Here is a 15,632-nt window from a genome sequence, read left to right as displayed (position 1 = left end):
AAGAAGCATAAAGCATGAGGTTGAATAAAATATGGAACCACTTGAATTTATTCAAATACAGTACACCTCTGTTTCAATAGCTGTATTTATTTAGAGAGGAAAGAGAGTGGGGAACAACGTGCCGGAAAAGAGAGACAGGCCGGAGCGTATATCTATTTCCAAGTTTCAGTGTGTGTATCAATGTGTGTGTTTCAGACTTTGCAGCTGCTGTTTCCACTGTGTGCTCCACTTCTGTAGTTCACTCAGTTGTCTTCTTTTGTCGTCGTCTGAACATGATGACTCCGACGTTAACAGATGCTCAACCCTCTGACAAAACACACACAAATTAATAACATATGTCATATTCCCTTTGTTCTCTGTCTCTGGTTACTCTTGGGCGTGGAGGTTAAAGGTGTGTGTATACCTTCACTGCAGCATCTCTCAGCTCAATAACAGCGACATGCACCGAGGTGCACCGGGGTGTGCTGATGGATGCTGTTCCTGCTATGGTAGCACTTGGTGAGTCAGCTGTGCTGTCAGTAGTGGAGGTACCGGAGACAATCCTGAGACACACATGTTGCATGTTCAGCTTTTACATTTGTGACCAATATGTAAGATATCTACTGCATCAGGCGCTAAGAAAACATGCTATGTTGAAGAGCTGATTGGAGAGTTCTCTGACAACAATGCAGCAAGTATGCCCTTCTAAGTTTTGATTCCAGTGTGGAGTGGTTTTTGTTTTGACCAGAGTAGAGAGGCAGTTTTATGGCCCCTCCAAAAAGGCCATTTTGATCACCCTGCAGTTTGCCAGGCAAACGGCAGTACACAGGTGTTGCGGCGATGGGAGCAGGCAAGCGAACTGGCTCAGACATAACTGACTCTACCAGACCTAAATAGTCTGGGCATTTTCAATTAGCTCCTCGACCAGAAATGGGGTAAAATTTTGGATCACATGACAACTTGTATGTGCCTCAAAACTAGGGAGGAGGGGACAGCTCTCCCCAATGTGTTGGATTTGGGCCCTAGTACTCATTTTAAATGCTACATGTCACACTTACATCTTGTTCCTTTAAAGTAAGTGCTTTTACTTTGAAAGGGTTCTGAAGGGCCTGGAGACTTTTACCTGGAAGAGTTTAAATAACTTCCAGTTTGAATGAACTTGAGGAAATGAGGTGCAGTTATTTACATATCAGCTTTGTTCTGATGTCATAGTCGTGTGAGACGTTACCTGCCCACTGGGAAAAGTTTCCGTCCAGCTTCACCTCCTGTCTCCAAGGTAACGTTGCTTTCTTCAGAGTGCTGCTGTATCGGCACTGCCTCTGTATCTATGGAAACAGTAACGGGAAACAACTTAATGATGACTTAGAACTAGTGAAGGGAAGGGAGATGTTTGTGTGTCTAGGTAATCTAACATGTATGTAAATAATCACATATAGTGAGTGGGTTGTTAATTAAAACCCCAACCAGGGAGGGCAGGTCTTGACTAACACTGAAGGAACCTGCAATAACATATAGATGGATAGATGGATAGATGGATAGATAGATAGATACTTTATTGATCCCGAGGGAAATTCAAGTCCAACAGCCCACTTACTATACATTTCTCCGCTTAAACTTCTACTTAGTTAGGAAATCAAAAATTATTAAAACAATTTGATAACACCATCTGATAACTCGTTCTGTTGCATGTTAATTACATCTTGAATTTTGAAGATGTCTCTGTCATAGCCTATTTCTTTTTTCCCCACAGTAACAGACAGACATCAAATTAACCTGAGTTCTTTCTGCAAACAAAAAGCTTTACCCGAAACAAATTGCTCTTCTTCTCAATGCTACGGTGCATAACTGGCCAATCAGAAAGAAGTATGTAACACAGCTGTGTAATAATATCATGTAACAAACACTGAGCAGGTTCAGGGTACAGCCTCTGTGCTTGAAGTGTTGGCTCCAGCACAGAAGTGCAGATGGTTGTTATTACAGCCACAGAGTCTAAACACAGGCGAGTTAGAGGTGAAGGTTACCTGCAGCTGTGAACAGGTTGTCCCACTGATGGAGCAGATTCTCTGTCAGAGAAGTCAGTGATTTCACAAACTCCTCCCTTCTGGCTCTTACACACTCCTAAACACAGAACATGCATGACAATGTGCAGATGTTTACAACTGCATGAATAAAAATGCTTTCTATGGTGCAGCCCTAAACCAAGTTCTTTCGGTCTAAACACATTGTCAGATTCAGCTCCTCTAAATATGAAATGGTAACTAACAAAGTGTGAAAGAGCCACTTCAGTATTTGCAGGTCAGACAGGTGTCACAGTGATCTTTCCCTCACCCTACCTGTAGTTGCTGGTGTGCTGAACAAATGGCACTTTGGAGCTGCTGCTGTCTGCGGTCCTCACTGCTGTTCAGAGTCTGAAGCTCATCGTCTCTCAGAGAAACTCTCAGGTGACGGACGTTTTCACGCTGAGAACCAGAGAGAATTAACAGTCAGCTCTAACCTGCAGTCCGTTACATGCGGATCATACTGTATTAATGTTCAAACCTTTTCCTTTTCACTGGCTGCCAGGGTCTCCTCCAGCTTTATTCTGACTCTGCCCACCTCATTTCTAAGCCCCGCCTCGTGCTGTTGCACATGGTTACTGATCAAAACTTTGGATAACAAATGGAGCGTCTGTTCCAACACAGAAAGCTGGTTCATCAGCTCTAAAAGAAAGAGACACAAAGAAAGCTGCTCTACAACTCTTTGGGACCGACAGGCAGAGAGTCAGCTGATTTGCTCATGATGACATAGAGACAGACAGAGACGCACAGGGGTACAGACAGAAGGGTTGACAGCTGGAACACAAACAGAGAAACATACAGCATGGTGCTCACCAGCTCTGAGAGACAGACATACAGACTGGTCCACACAGACTGAGACTGACAGACATTGAACATGCATAGTGTCTACCCTCTCTGCTTGTGCTGAGAAGCTTCCTGGCCTGTTCCTGGTATCCCAGTAGCCTCTGCTGCATGCTCTCAGCCCATTGATCCAAACTTTCAGGAACCAGGAGAAATCTGCTGCCACGCTTGCTCTGGTAAAAGTCCTGACAGAGTTTTATGAACGATTAAATCGAAATATTTTAGCCATAAATTCAACCTTAAAGAGAAATATTTAACGTGCACATGCGGCCCAAAGTGTGTCTGTTACTGTACCTCAGCAACCAGCAGGATGACATCATTGGCTTTCCATAACAGAGAGTTAACTGCAGAGCTCCAAGAGCTGAAACATGATAACAAGGTGATCAAAACCTGAGAGACCGTCCATCAGGGTACAATCAAACAGATCAGATCTAACTCACTGTCTCGTCTGTTCTGGATCCGGTTTTGGTCCAAAAACCTGAAGCCTCCTGTCAGACCTGATGGACTTGCAGCCTCTACTCACACTAACACACATACAGGTTTTAAACTGACATGAAGAGTAAAACAAGTTGTACTGTATGTGAGCAGCAGCACAGACTGTGTGTAGCACTCAAAGAAAAGCTGTGTGTGTGTGTGTGTGTGTGTGTGTGTGTGTGTGTGTGTGTGTGTGTGTGTGTGTGTGTGTACCTTGGGTTGCTAACAGAGCTGGTGCGTTTCTGTTGTAGACATTGGACAGAACTCTGACCTGTAATAAACAAAGAGCTGTCTAGCTGTTTGTTGTGTTTAATGAAATCAGATTGCTATAAGATAGAAGAAGTGATGATTTATACAAAGGCTGGACTGAATGAGAGATGTATTCATAGTTCAAACAGGTTTGTTAGAACATCTGGAACTGATCATTTACTTGTTTTCTCTTTTTACTATAAAAGTGTATAAAAGTCATCCGTTTACACAACCACAATTTTCCCCTATTATCTTCAAAATGGAATTCTCGGCTGCTGTTGTAAATTTTAAAGGTACTGTATATTCAAGGACCGATATCATTGAAATGTACACAATTTCACAATCATTATCATCTCAACTCTTCCTGATTGATTAGCTACTAAAAACATCTAACCTAATCTACTACTAAATATGGTCATATCTTTATGTGCAAATGTCTTCAAGCTGTACCCAGATGTTAACTTTCATGCTTACATCATAGCAGTACTTTTCAATACTTAAAGACTACATGTGTCTTATCAATATTCTGTACCTTACGGTATTTTTTAAGTGTGTGACACCTTTCATTTGGAAAAGAAAAAAATGAAAGAGTTCTTACCAGATGCTGCTCTTCCTCCCTCCTCTCTCTCTGCTGCTTCTGCTGGAAGATCCTGGTTCAAACACAACCTGATGTGTAAGTATGATTGGGCAGAAGAAAGAAAGGAAAGAAAACAATTATTGGTCTTCACTGCCATATCGCAAGAAGTACTTGTATTTTGAGCAGTACAACTCAGTGGTTCAGTGGAGGAAATACCTATTTAGGGATTTGATGATGCCTACAACAGGGTCATTGAGGAGGTCCACACCTTTAGTGCTCGGCACCAGTAAACCAGAAGGCTGGGCTGAGCAAACCTGCTTCTTGGACTTGGGCCGAGGTGGGAGACTCTCCCAGATGTGATCCTAAACACACCAATGAGGTGTCATCAACATGAACATAAACTAACAGCTAATAAAAAAGAATGAACTGGAGTGCGGGATGGGGTAGCTGTACATCATGCTCCCACTGTACTGATGTATTCTCCTTGTTGCAGTGGCCTTGGGTTTAAATCTGATTTCAAAAAATTGGTACAAAATCAGAAACATTTCATGAAGTCATGAGGCTTATCACATGGAAAAGAGGTTGTGGGAGTCCAGTCACGATAGACAGTTGGTGGTTAAGATGAAGTAGTGGTAATCCTCTTGGACAAAAAGTAGTCAAACAAGACAAGGGGATATTCAACAAAACAATACACAGTCCATGAGACGAGTGGTGGGGTTGGGGGAGTTAAGTAGCAAAAGGTTTTCCAGGATGACAACAGATAGTTCAGTGCCGGTGGACAAGTGCTAGCCGCAGTCTAAAGTTGTGGTCCAAGATGACTGGGGATAGTGAAACTAGTGGGAGGTCCAACATGAAAAGAGAGATTTTATGAAAAATAGACCCATTCCAGTAAACAAGAGGCAGTCCAAGAAGAAGAAGGTAATTTAGTTCAGGTAGGTATGTACAAAAAGCAAGAAGACATGTTGGTGCCAAGGTAGGGCATCATCCAAATAAACAAGAGATAACTTGTGAAAACAAGAGGCTTTTAAAGAATACAAGAGGTGGGCCAGGAAGTGGTGGTCCACATATACTTATGGCAGTCACGATGCAGTCCAGGAATACAACAGATTGTTCAGGTCAAGTGGGGGTCCATGTAGAAAGTGATAGTCCATATAAACAAGTGTCAGCCCTGGTGAATATAGGTAATCCAGGTAAATGAGAGCTAGTTCAAGAACAGAGGTGGTAGAGTGGGAAGTGAGAAAGTAGTCTGCATAAACAAAAAGGAAGTCCAATTATTTAGTGTGTAGCATACCAGTGAAAAGTCCAGGTAGTGACAGCGCCTCCTGAGTTCTTCACTGACTGATGGCAGGAAAGAACACATCTTATCTGGAGACACCTGCAGACAGACAGACAGACAGACAGACAGACAGACAGACAGACAGACAGACAGACAGACAGACAGACAGACAGAGACAGACAGACAGACAGACAGACAGACAGACAGACAGACAGACAGACAGACAGACAGACAGACAGACAGACAGACAGACACTTAAAACTTACATTCTCAACATGTTCTTTCTGTTTAGATAAATTAACTTAAAGTGATGCTACTTCATTACTACTGTGTGACTATATGTACCTGTGTGTTCTCCACCATCCTCCTCAGATCTTCCAACCTGTTGCAGATGGCCGCTTGCTGCTGGTTACAGCTGGCTGCCTATGTGGTTCAAATCTCTTTTAACACGCTGAGCAAATGTCGACTGTGACAGACATACACATACAGGTAGACGAGAAGAAAGACAGGTACCTCTGCCTTGATGTTGACTTGCGTGCTGCTGATAATTTTCTTGATCTTCTCCATGAACGTCACTTCAGACGTCAGGAGGGAGAGTGTCTCCTCAAAACGACCAGACACATCCTTTACCTTGGGGAAAACGGACTATGACCTCATACAGTTTGTCTGATATGTGTTGCTGCAACATGAATTATTCGGAAGGTAAAGACAACATTTATGTTTAATTGCACCATTTTAACAACAGAGCTTCTACAGAATTTGGGCTCTTTACAGATAAAAACAGTCTTTTGCCTGCTCCACTTTTTCTAGAAAATACTGAATAGGCTGTAAGAGACCTTTTGGAGATTTACCTTCATGACATCACAAATGGCAGTAACCCCTCCCCCAGGTGAGTGACACAACCACAGCAACGTGTTTGTTCTGCCCTCTAAGTCTGGCTTCTCACTGGAAACATTAGTGCTTGGAGTGAGAAAGCCCGAGCCCTTCCAGAGAGGGGAGAGGTCAAACACGGCTTATTTGTATTTAAAGCTACAGACACAGAAACAGCCTGTTCTAAACAGGGCTGAAGTCGAGGGGTTTAAAGACATGGTCACCTAATTTCATGTAATTCATGATTTGTCTGCATTGATTTTCTATTACTTTAATACACTTTTTTTGTGTGAAGGGTATAGCCTGTTGTCTTTTTGTGTTAATTATTTCCAGTCCATCTATAGTTGTGCTACCCGATAGAGGCAAAAAATAATATTTATTAAACCTCAAACCTGTAGTAAACTCTTGGACTCAAACTCCTCCAGTTCAGAGTAGATGGACTCCTCAGCCAAAGAAATCTTTCTGGTTTCCCCCTTCAGTCTCCGTTGAAACAAGTTCACCTCTTGAGGAGCAAAATCACCTCCTTCGTTGAACAACCTGCAAAAAGAGAAGTTGTTGTAGAATGTGTGTGTGTGTGTTTAATAACTTTCAGATGTTTCATGTGTTACCTGAAAGAGTTGAGGAGTTGTGTTTTTTTCTGCCTGACCTCCTCCAGTCTTATCTGAACAGTCCGTCTGAATGTGGTCTGATAGTGCTGCGTGTCTTTCATATGTTGATCCAGACAGTCCTGCAGGGCAGAGCTCACAGACTCCAGACTAAAGACACAGAGAGAAAGACTGTTATATGACAAACATGCTTCAATTGCTTTAGAAACAAGTCTTTATCTTTCTACTTCATTCATTTTATTTGTTTACTTGTTTTCCTAATCAGGCTATATTCCATTCCATATCTATTTTCATAATAAAAGGGATCATAAAGTTTATTCTAATTCTAGCGGTGTGAGTTGACCACAGATCAGGTGTTACCGTTGGCTGCTCTCAACTGTCATGATGTCATCCTCCATGTTGGACACTGTGGTAGCGAACTCCTGGTTCTTCCTGTTAATGTAAGTTTGCAGGTCATGCAGCTCCGTCCTGCAGGAGGCCAACACGTCAGACACCTCTTCACAGTGAACATCCACGAGCTGTCTGTGGAGCTGCAGCTCAGCTAAAACACACACACACAGAAGGACAATGTTATGTTTGTTGTCCATCAGTGTGTTAATAAGATCTTATTATTGGCTCTGGACCACAAAAATGAGCTGTGTCCATCTTAATGTTAGTTTGTTATCTAACACATGCATCTAATTTAACCAAAGATGAGGAGGACTCTAATCTGACACAGTCTATAAACTGCAGGATTAAACACACGGTTTTGCATCCGATTAACCCCTCAATCCCTATGAGTCAACCATAAACCGTGAGAAGTGGACAAAACAGGCATGAATTGAGCCATTGGATTGCAGATTGTACTTCATATGATAAAGGCTACCAACAGCAGAAATACAAAGTTTACAGCCTATCAGTCAGAATAGTGCTTCGACTAGTGTCTACCATGGACTGTGTAAAAGAAGAGCATAGAGTCACTGGTGAACTACTGTTATTCAGATTAGAGGAGCACCTTATCCACCACATGATGCCTTGATCAAATTCTGACTATTTAAATGAATGTGAAAACAGAAACTCTGTTTAGATTTTCACTCTCTGCAGGTTTCCTACCCAGTCGTGGTTGGTATATGTGGGTCTGGATATGTTGGCAATTCAGCTGCTGCAGATGGAACTCTTGCTCACAATGCAACACCTCCTTCCTGTGCGTGACCATGGTAACTGTTGAGCTTAGGACATCATGAAAATGCTGCTCCAGGTGTTCCAAGAAGAGAATCCGCATTCTGGGCATTGAAAATGACTACAGTTAGCAAAAGATGCCACTTTTCTGTGATCATGTTGTGTGTTTAATTGTACCTGCTAAGTGTGTGTGAGAGTAGGTCTACAGGAAACAAGGTCAGGTGTCTTTCCTGCTGCCGGTACTCTGAAAGATCAGGGGCGGGGCATTTGAAGGGGGGTCCACTATAGGCTACACCCCTTGATGATGCAAATGTGACGTTATTTCTGATGTCACAGAGATCCTCCAGACAGGACTCAGCCTACACATACGCAAAACAAACTGAAACTTATACCTGCTTGTGTGTACAATAAGATGTTTTTTGTCTGTCATTAATTTATAGGAGCTTCACCTCTGGCAGCCAAAACTGAGAAGAATGGTCAGGGTCTGTGTCAATCTGACGGCTGATTTGATGATTCTTTATCATCTCCTTTGGTTTTTGTATTTCAGCAACTTGACTAAATTCTGCGGAAAAAAACAAAAAAACAAAACAATAAATCATTGAAGATATGACCCCAAATTTAGGAACAAAATAAACAGTTTATGAAGATGTGAACAAAAACAAAGACATGTTGACCTTGGTCAGCTGGGTTGGTAAATGATGGGAGGAGTTTCTGCAGCTCTTCTGGACTCTGAGCAGAAGATTTTTATTGTAATATAAAATATAATATATATAATATAATATAATATAATATAATATCCCCATATCTGGGTTTCAATATAAACAATAGTTTTTAATCCTCATGAACAGTTTAAGCTGACAGTGATTTCAAATCTGAGAGTTTCTGTTTTTGTGACTATTTTTTTTTTTTTTTTTAAAGATTTATTTTTGGCCTTTTTGCCTTTATTGAGAGGACAGAGGATAGAGTCGGAAAGGGGGAGAGAGTGGGGAGAGACATGCGGGAAAGTGGCCACAGGCCGGACGCGAACCCGGGCCGCCCGCGCGAGGAGCAAAGCCTCACAACATGGTACGCGCGCTGTCGCTGCCGCTGAGCTATCGGCGCCCCCCGTGACTATTTATTTTAAGGAATTTTGAACAATCATGATGTACTGTTATTAATCAGCTGGCTTATGACTAAAAGTTGCCAATAACTGGTAGTGTGTTGTCTGAACAATATAATAAACTAAGTTAATGTTTCACTTGTTAACTTTAAGCTTAATTCACATCTTAAACCATAGAGATGAAGAACTCAAAGGCTGTCTTAAAGCTTTGAGAAGTCATTGAGTTTTGCTTTAGATAGCAGAAGGTGTAGGTGTGTGTGAGATGCAATTGCCATGGTTACCGGTCTGTAGGTGTGGCTGAGGTGGTAAAATAAGCTTAGGCTGGAGCTATAGGAGAAGAGCTCCTCCAAGAGGAGAAAAGGGAGACGATCCAACAGCTGACACTGATCTGAGACCCACTCTCTGCAACTTCACACACACACACACACACACACACACACACACACACACACACACACACACACACACACACACACACACACACACACACACACACACACACACACACACACACACACACACACACACACACACACACACACACACACACACACACACACACACACACACACACACACACAAAGGATGTTACAGCTCTACACCATCACAGGAGAGCTGTTTGAAGGCACAGAATATATATAAATAGACTCTTTTAATGACAGCAGTCATTATAATAACTGAAATTGGTGGGGGAAAACTGATATACAGTATATAAAAAGAGAGAGACAGATTTCAAAGATGATTGATTAGATGCATGTGTACAGTTGGCATATACAGAATTATTTGAACCAATCAGTAACCATAACATTAAACCTACACTTTCAAAAGGTGAAAAAAAATGCAGTATGTTTTAAATATGCTGCTGAAAATAAAACTGTGGTGTATTATTGTAGTGTGTGATGCTGCATGACTATGCATGAGCATTAGCATTTGGTACCTCTCTTGGACTTCCTCCAGGTAGAGGACAGCTTTGTCAAGAGATGTCTTCAAAGAGTGTTCATTGCCCTCCTGACGGACTACACCCAGCAGGACATCCAGACGCAACTTCTTCTTCTAACAATACAACGACAAAGCATCAGAGAGCCTGACAGACTCTTACCAGATTTAAGTTGAAGGTGTGTCCTGCAGGTTTTTAAAGACTGATGAACTTACTTGTATGCCATGTTGCTGTGACTCTCTGAAGTCATCCAAGTGTTCCAGTAGTTTTTCTTCTTTTGTCTTCAACCTGCTGCTGTGTGCCTCCCATAGCAATGCTGCTCCCCTCATCAGAATAAACACACACTTGGTGAGACTGCGAGCACTATTTGACACAGACTCACAACATGCCTGCAGTCAGACAGACAGGAAGACAGTTAGACAAATGTGTTGGTAAAGGGAGGCATTGAGAACCAGTTCACAGAAACAAGACATGACTGTGTTACTCACATCATAAGCAGCAAGTTGGTTTTCATGCACACTCTGGCTTTCACCAATTAGAGGGAGCAGTTGAGAGCTGACAACCTCCTTCACTTCTTCCTCTGACAGCTGAAAAGCTAAGATCTCCTTCTGCAAGAGAACATAATGAATACTTTTTTTCTGTCTAGCCCTGTTGTTTTAAATATGACTCCACATTTTGAGAGATTTCAGTATCTTTGTGTTTTTACCTTACAGCGCTCCACGTCAGCCAATTGATCCTGCCACGTCTGCTCATAAGAACAACGTAGCTCATGGAGGAAGTCAGAATGAAACCTCTCTGAAAATAAAAATGATCATAAACAGACTGAGTAACTGAATTCTCCCCCATTGTGTAATTATAAGTTCATTGGTTAGAGGAAATGAACAGATGGTGTAAGATAAATGGGTTCATTAAAAGAAATCCTAAAATTGCTTTAAAAATGGTAAAGAATGTAGAAAATAGGATGCCATTTGTTTTGGTGTCATGTGATTATTTTTTTGGCTGACACACACAAAAAGGTTTTACTGATTTTTTGTTCTTTTTTTAGGTATTTCGGCTTACTAAACAGGTGAATGGAAACTAACCTTTTGAGTCACACAGAAACAGACAGAAATGTCAAGAGGCTTACCAATCTGTTGATTGACAGCTGTCAGTTGATTGAACCAATCAGAGACCAGAGAAATTGAGCAGGAGGGCGGGACCAGGGTGCTGAAACAGACAAATATAATGTTTAATAGACCGTGGCAAACTGCAGATCTATCAAAACTGCATCCATGCTTCATTACTTTTATTGATTCTCTCACAGTTGCAGTTTGCAAGACACTGTTGTCAAATGGGTGTGACTACCCTTGTAGAAACTTGCAACATATAGAAGTCATCGGGAAGAAACAAGTAAAAATAGCTCATTTTTGGATAGACAGTCAGGGCTAAAGAACCAGCTCTATGCAAACAAATCTTTCTAATATGGGCTTAACAAAATGTATCATGACTGGTACCTGGTACTTTTCTGCCCCATGATTTTTATTGTAGCGTAGACATTTTGATATACAGCGTTTGTAAAATCCAAATAGAAAACAGCCAACAAACAAACAGCAGAGGCTGTTAACTTTAACAATACTACCAGATGCAGTCGATGATGTCGTAGCGTTTTGCTGTCAGATCTTGCTGAGTTGGTTTCATCTTCTGAACTGCATGTTTGACCAAGACTGCCTCCTTATCCTCATTACTGCACCAGAGACTCCTACAACACAAACAAACTCAAAGTACTCCACTGTTGACTGAAATAAGGGGCTTACAGCTGTTGTTGATGATGTTATTTGTCCAGTTATGAGTATAAAAAAGTCTAAAACCAGTTAAAAAAACATACAAAGAACCAATTTGTACTTTGTAAAGCCTGTTTTAAGTTATTCATTTAAACCTCTCTTATAAATTTCTTGATGAAGTATAGAACTCATGTAAAGCTGCATTGACCTAAGTTAAAGTCTGATTACTGCAACTGCATCCTTTTAAAATCAACTTAATAACGGCTAACATAATCTTTTTGACTATATGTAAAAACTTTTCTGAATTCTGTGTATCTCAAAATTACCACTCACCTATATTTGCTTATAACCTTACTGACTGTGTTGCTCCTCCAGAGGCTCAGACAGTCCTCCCAGTGCAGACGGAGGAGGGACTCCTGCTGCAGGTTCTCCTCTTGGAGGAGCAGCAGCAGCCGAGCCACACTACGTCGGTTCGCCAGCAAAGACTGATTTAACATCTAAGACACAGACAGAGAAAATATGAAACTATTGTTTATTGGTTTGTTGGAGGACAGAAGTTGACAACTTTAGTGCAGTAAGTTACTGTGGCTTCATTGTGGATCAGTCTGTAGACATCAGATGGAGGCAGGAAGCTTATCTTCTCCAGCAATGGGGAGTACTTCCCCAGCACTTCTCTGATCTACAAAGAAGGTCAAAATGATTTATTTCTAAATCATTCTTTTTATTCCAAGTGTCTACTTTTCATTTTGTTCTCCAGTTCTTAGAAACAGTGTTGTATACGTTATATATACAAGTAGACAGCTATAATTCATATAGCTAAAGATACTTTTAATGATAATGGACTTGAATTAACAGTATTGAGTTTAGCTCAATAATAACTTTGTATGCAAATAAAAAGTATTGTATCTTTAATTTAAATTGATAAATGTTTGAAACAGATACAACAGTGTGTTTTTGTGTGCCTATAAATAAACACCCATCCCACCACCCTGTCAAAGAAGTACAATGACAACTCATTGAAATGTTTTCACTTAGTCTGACCTGGTCTGTTCGTTGACTCTCAGCTTCTGTCAGTTTCTTGTTTAGCCCTTTTATTCTAATCTCTTTTTTCTTCACTTCCTCCTCGACCTTCTCCCAGAGATCAAACACATCCTGGTGACACACAAATACATAAGCATAAACAAGGAACAACAACTTAAGCAGGATTTTTTAAACACCAAGGTCACAAGTCCAAAAATCCAAGTTCCCCATGCCAATCACAGTCTAAGAAACATTTCATCAGTGAAATACGGGTGTACAATCTGGAGACTGACGTGTGCCATGTGTATATTTGTGTACATGAAGATTGAAGTGTCTCAGGTGTTCATGTGTACCTGCAGACTGGCTAGTTCCTGGTGTTCATGGTCTTTCATTCTGCCCTTCAAGTTGTTTAAACAGAAGTCCATGTTCTGCAGAGCACACTGAATCTCCAAACTGACAGTCTTCACCTGAGTCTCATACACCTGGAACACACAATGTAGGTTCAATATAGTAAAAAACATACAGGTGTATTTTATCCTCTAGGCTTCAATACGTCATGAAATGATGACAGGAAGTTTATTAAACCAGTGTGCGGACTACCAACTACTTCTACTTCAGACTTACAGAAATACAGAGAATCCCACCTCAGAGGTACTTTAACAGCGAGTGAGCACTATCTCTTGTGCAGGTAAAGAAATCTTAAAACTATTACTGGCATAGATTTTAGACTTCCACAGTTTGTGGATTTCCACAGCTTTATTACATCAACAAGCAAACTACCTGAGGTGATTTAGACAAGGATGAAGATTACTGCCACAAGGATCCAACATCAGGGTGTATACTGCCACTGCGGTTCTATATAAGCATGCGTTGACTTCCTCTCGTGTTATATCAGTCAACACATACAGTATATGAATTAAACTTACAGGTTAACTACCTCAGGTGTAGCACAGGCATCCAACATGATGGTACAATGAAAGTACAATGAAATACAACAAGTGTAGCGTACATTAGTGTAGCGTCTGGGGTACACTACTTTAGTGTTTGTACTACCTCAGATGTGCTATACCAAAGTGTACTACTTCAGTGTGTATACTTCTCGAGGTGTATTAATTATGTATTTACTATCGCTGGTGTTTCATACCTGAGTGATTTCCATGAGCTCCCTGTCCAGCTGTCTCAAAGTTTCTTTGTGTTTTTTGCTCTTTTTCTCTGTTAGTCGTTCAAGGAGGTCAGAGCTAGGCCGATCAACCACTGAAAGAGAGATGTGGACAGCAACAGGACAGAAGATAAAACAGTGTTTAACTATGAGTGAACCTATAAAGCCCTAAATTTCAGTTCATTGGATATTAACTTATTTCACCTGGCAGGTGAATATTTACAGGAGGAGTGGGGACTTGTTTGTTTCAATGTTATTATTATGATAATAAAATAATAAACCTTTATGTGAGTGTATGTGAGTTATGTGAGTGTACTTTTCTTATCTTCAACTGTCTAAGTATAGATCTAGTATGTATTTACATTTGAATATAAAGTAAACGTCAAGTATTATTCACCAAAAATGTATTTAAAAAAAGATAAGGAAACATGCATGCATTTGGGATGTCATGATTGTTTTTTAAATTAGTATTCCATAATTACAATAAAAAAAAGTTAATGTAATTATTCCCTTTCTTGTGGTAAATATTGTTATGAATTATATATGGGTATTCTTCTTCGTTTAGCATGATCATGGTGATGTCTCAGCTCTAGATACGAACCCACAGAGTCAGGAAGATGGCTGACATCTTCAACTTCATCAGCCTCATCCCATTTCTGTCCTCTGATTGGAAGAGGACACAACAACCTGAGAGACAGGAGAGAGAGAATGTGAGTGAGACAGATAGACAGGTGAAGAGGAAAAAAGAGAACATTGAAATAGATACACAGAGACAGACAGACAGACAGACAGACAGACAGAAAGATAGACACAATGGAGAATTAGATTCTTCAAAGACTACATGCAACTCATGGATATTCATTTTTAAACTTGGCACACTTTGATTTCTGTATGTGTTGTGTAGACTATCTGTGTACCGGCTGGTTGTGCTGCAACGTGTGTTACTGTCTTCAGCAGACACACAGTCTGTCCTGGTGTCTTTCCGTCCGACCAGCAGAGATCTGGACAGCTGAACCTAGAAAACATAATAACACCACATTATAGTGTGTGGGGGGGGGGGACACTGAAGGAACCACTTCCAAAACTCTGTAGAACTGTAAAACAAACTTTAAGAAACCCAGAGTTACATCTTTTTTAATCAGAGGTTGTAAATGTTTTAAATAAATGAGAGGAACGTTCTTCAATCACAGTTGTGGTAACATTCACAGTCTGCTGGCTCCTCTGACCCACCTGAGCGTCAAACAGCTGACGGTACACCTTTCCGCTCGGAACCGCTCTGCTCTCACACATGCTAACGTTGATTAGCCTGCATAGATAACGCTACCCATTATTTCCCTGAGAAGAGTTCACCGAGCCGGAGAAAGGTTCACGAGGCAAATGGGCGGCACAAAATGTGAATCCGGATTATTTTTCTTCCCTGTTCCTTTTCTTTAATTTCTTTATTTTCGTGAATGGGAGTCACCTAGTTCCACCGTTTACGCTTCAATTAGACAGCCCAAGCGTGTCTCTGTCACCATGGCGACGAGCATTCCGGAAACGTTGTGACGTACGCTGTCCGCCGAGAAGTTTGAA

The 15,632-nt window shown here is 41.0% G+C and overlaps 1 protein-coding gene across 1 annotated transcript; it reads right to left on the bottom strand.

Annotated features, from left to right (window-relative positions):
- Positions 1-20: 20 nt before the first annotated feature.
- Positions 21-15,589, bottom strand: ccdc180 (coiled-coil domain containing 180). The gene is made up of 37 exons (XM_079343158.1): positions 15,291-15,589; positions 14,978-15,075; positions 14,662-14,747; positions 14,046-14,155; positions 13,255-13,383; positions 12,923-13,033; positions 12,465-12,560; positions 12,215-12,378; positions 11,740-11,859; positions 11,248-11,327; positions 10,828-10,916; positions 10,610-10,729; positions 10,337-10,510; positions 10,122-10,237; positions 9,466-9,592; positions 8,760-8,814; positions 8,535-8,647; positions 8,263-8,444; positions 8,020-8,189; positions 7,288-7,468; positions 6,931-7,077; positions 6,715-6,859; positions 5,966-6,082; positions 5,798-5,875; positions 5,468-5,551; positions 4,393-4,538; positions 4,198-4,265; positions 3,564-3,621; positions 3,317-3,400; positions 3,171-3,237; positions 2,926-3,061; positions 2,518-2,678; positions 2,313-2,438; positions 2,001-2,097; positions 1,208-1,304; positions 404-542; positions 21-306 (listed from the first exon to the last, which is right to left on the bottom strand). Exons 1-37 carry the CDS (start codon positions 15,348-15,350, stop codon positions 178-180), a joined length of 4,260 nt encoding a protein of 1,419 aa, XP_079199284.1. The 5' UTR covers positions 15,351-15,589; the 3' UTR covers positions 21-177.
- Between the last annotated feature and the right edge of the window lie 43 nt (positions 15,590-15,632).

This window comes from Symphodus melops (genome assembly GCF_947650265.1).
Source record: "Symphodus melops genome assembly, chromosome: 1".
Lineage (NCBI taxonomy): Eukaryota > Metazoa > Chordata > Actinopteri > Labriformes > Labridae > Symphodus > Symphodus melops.
Note: the sequence above shows the minus strand (reverse complement) of the source record. Positions and strands in the feature narration are given on the sequence as shown.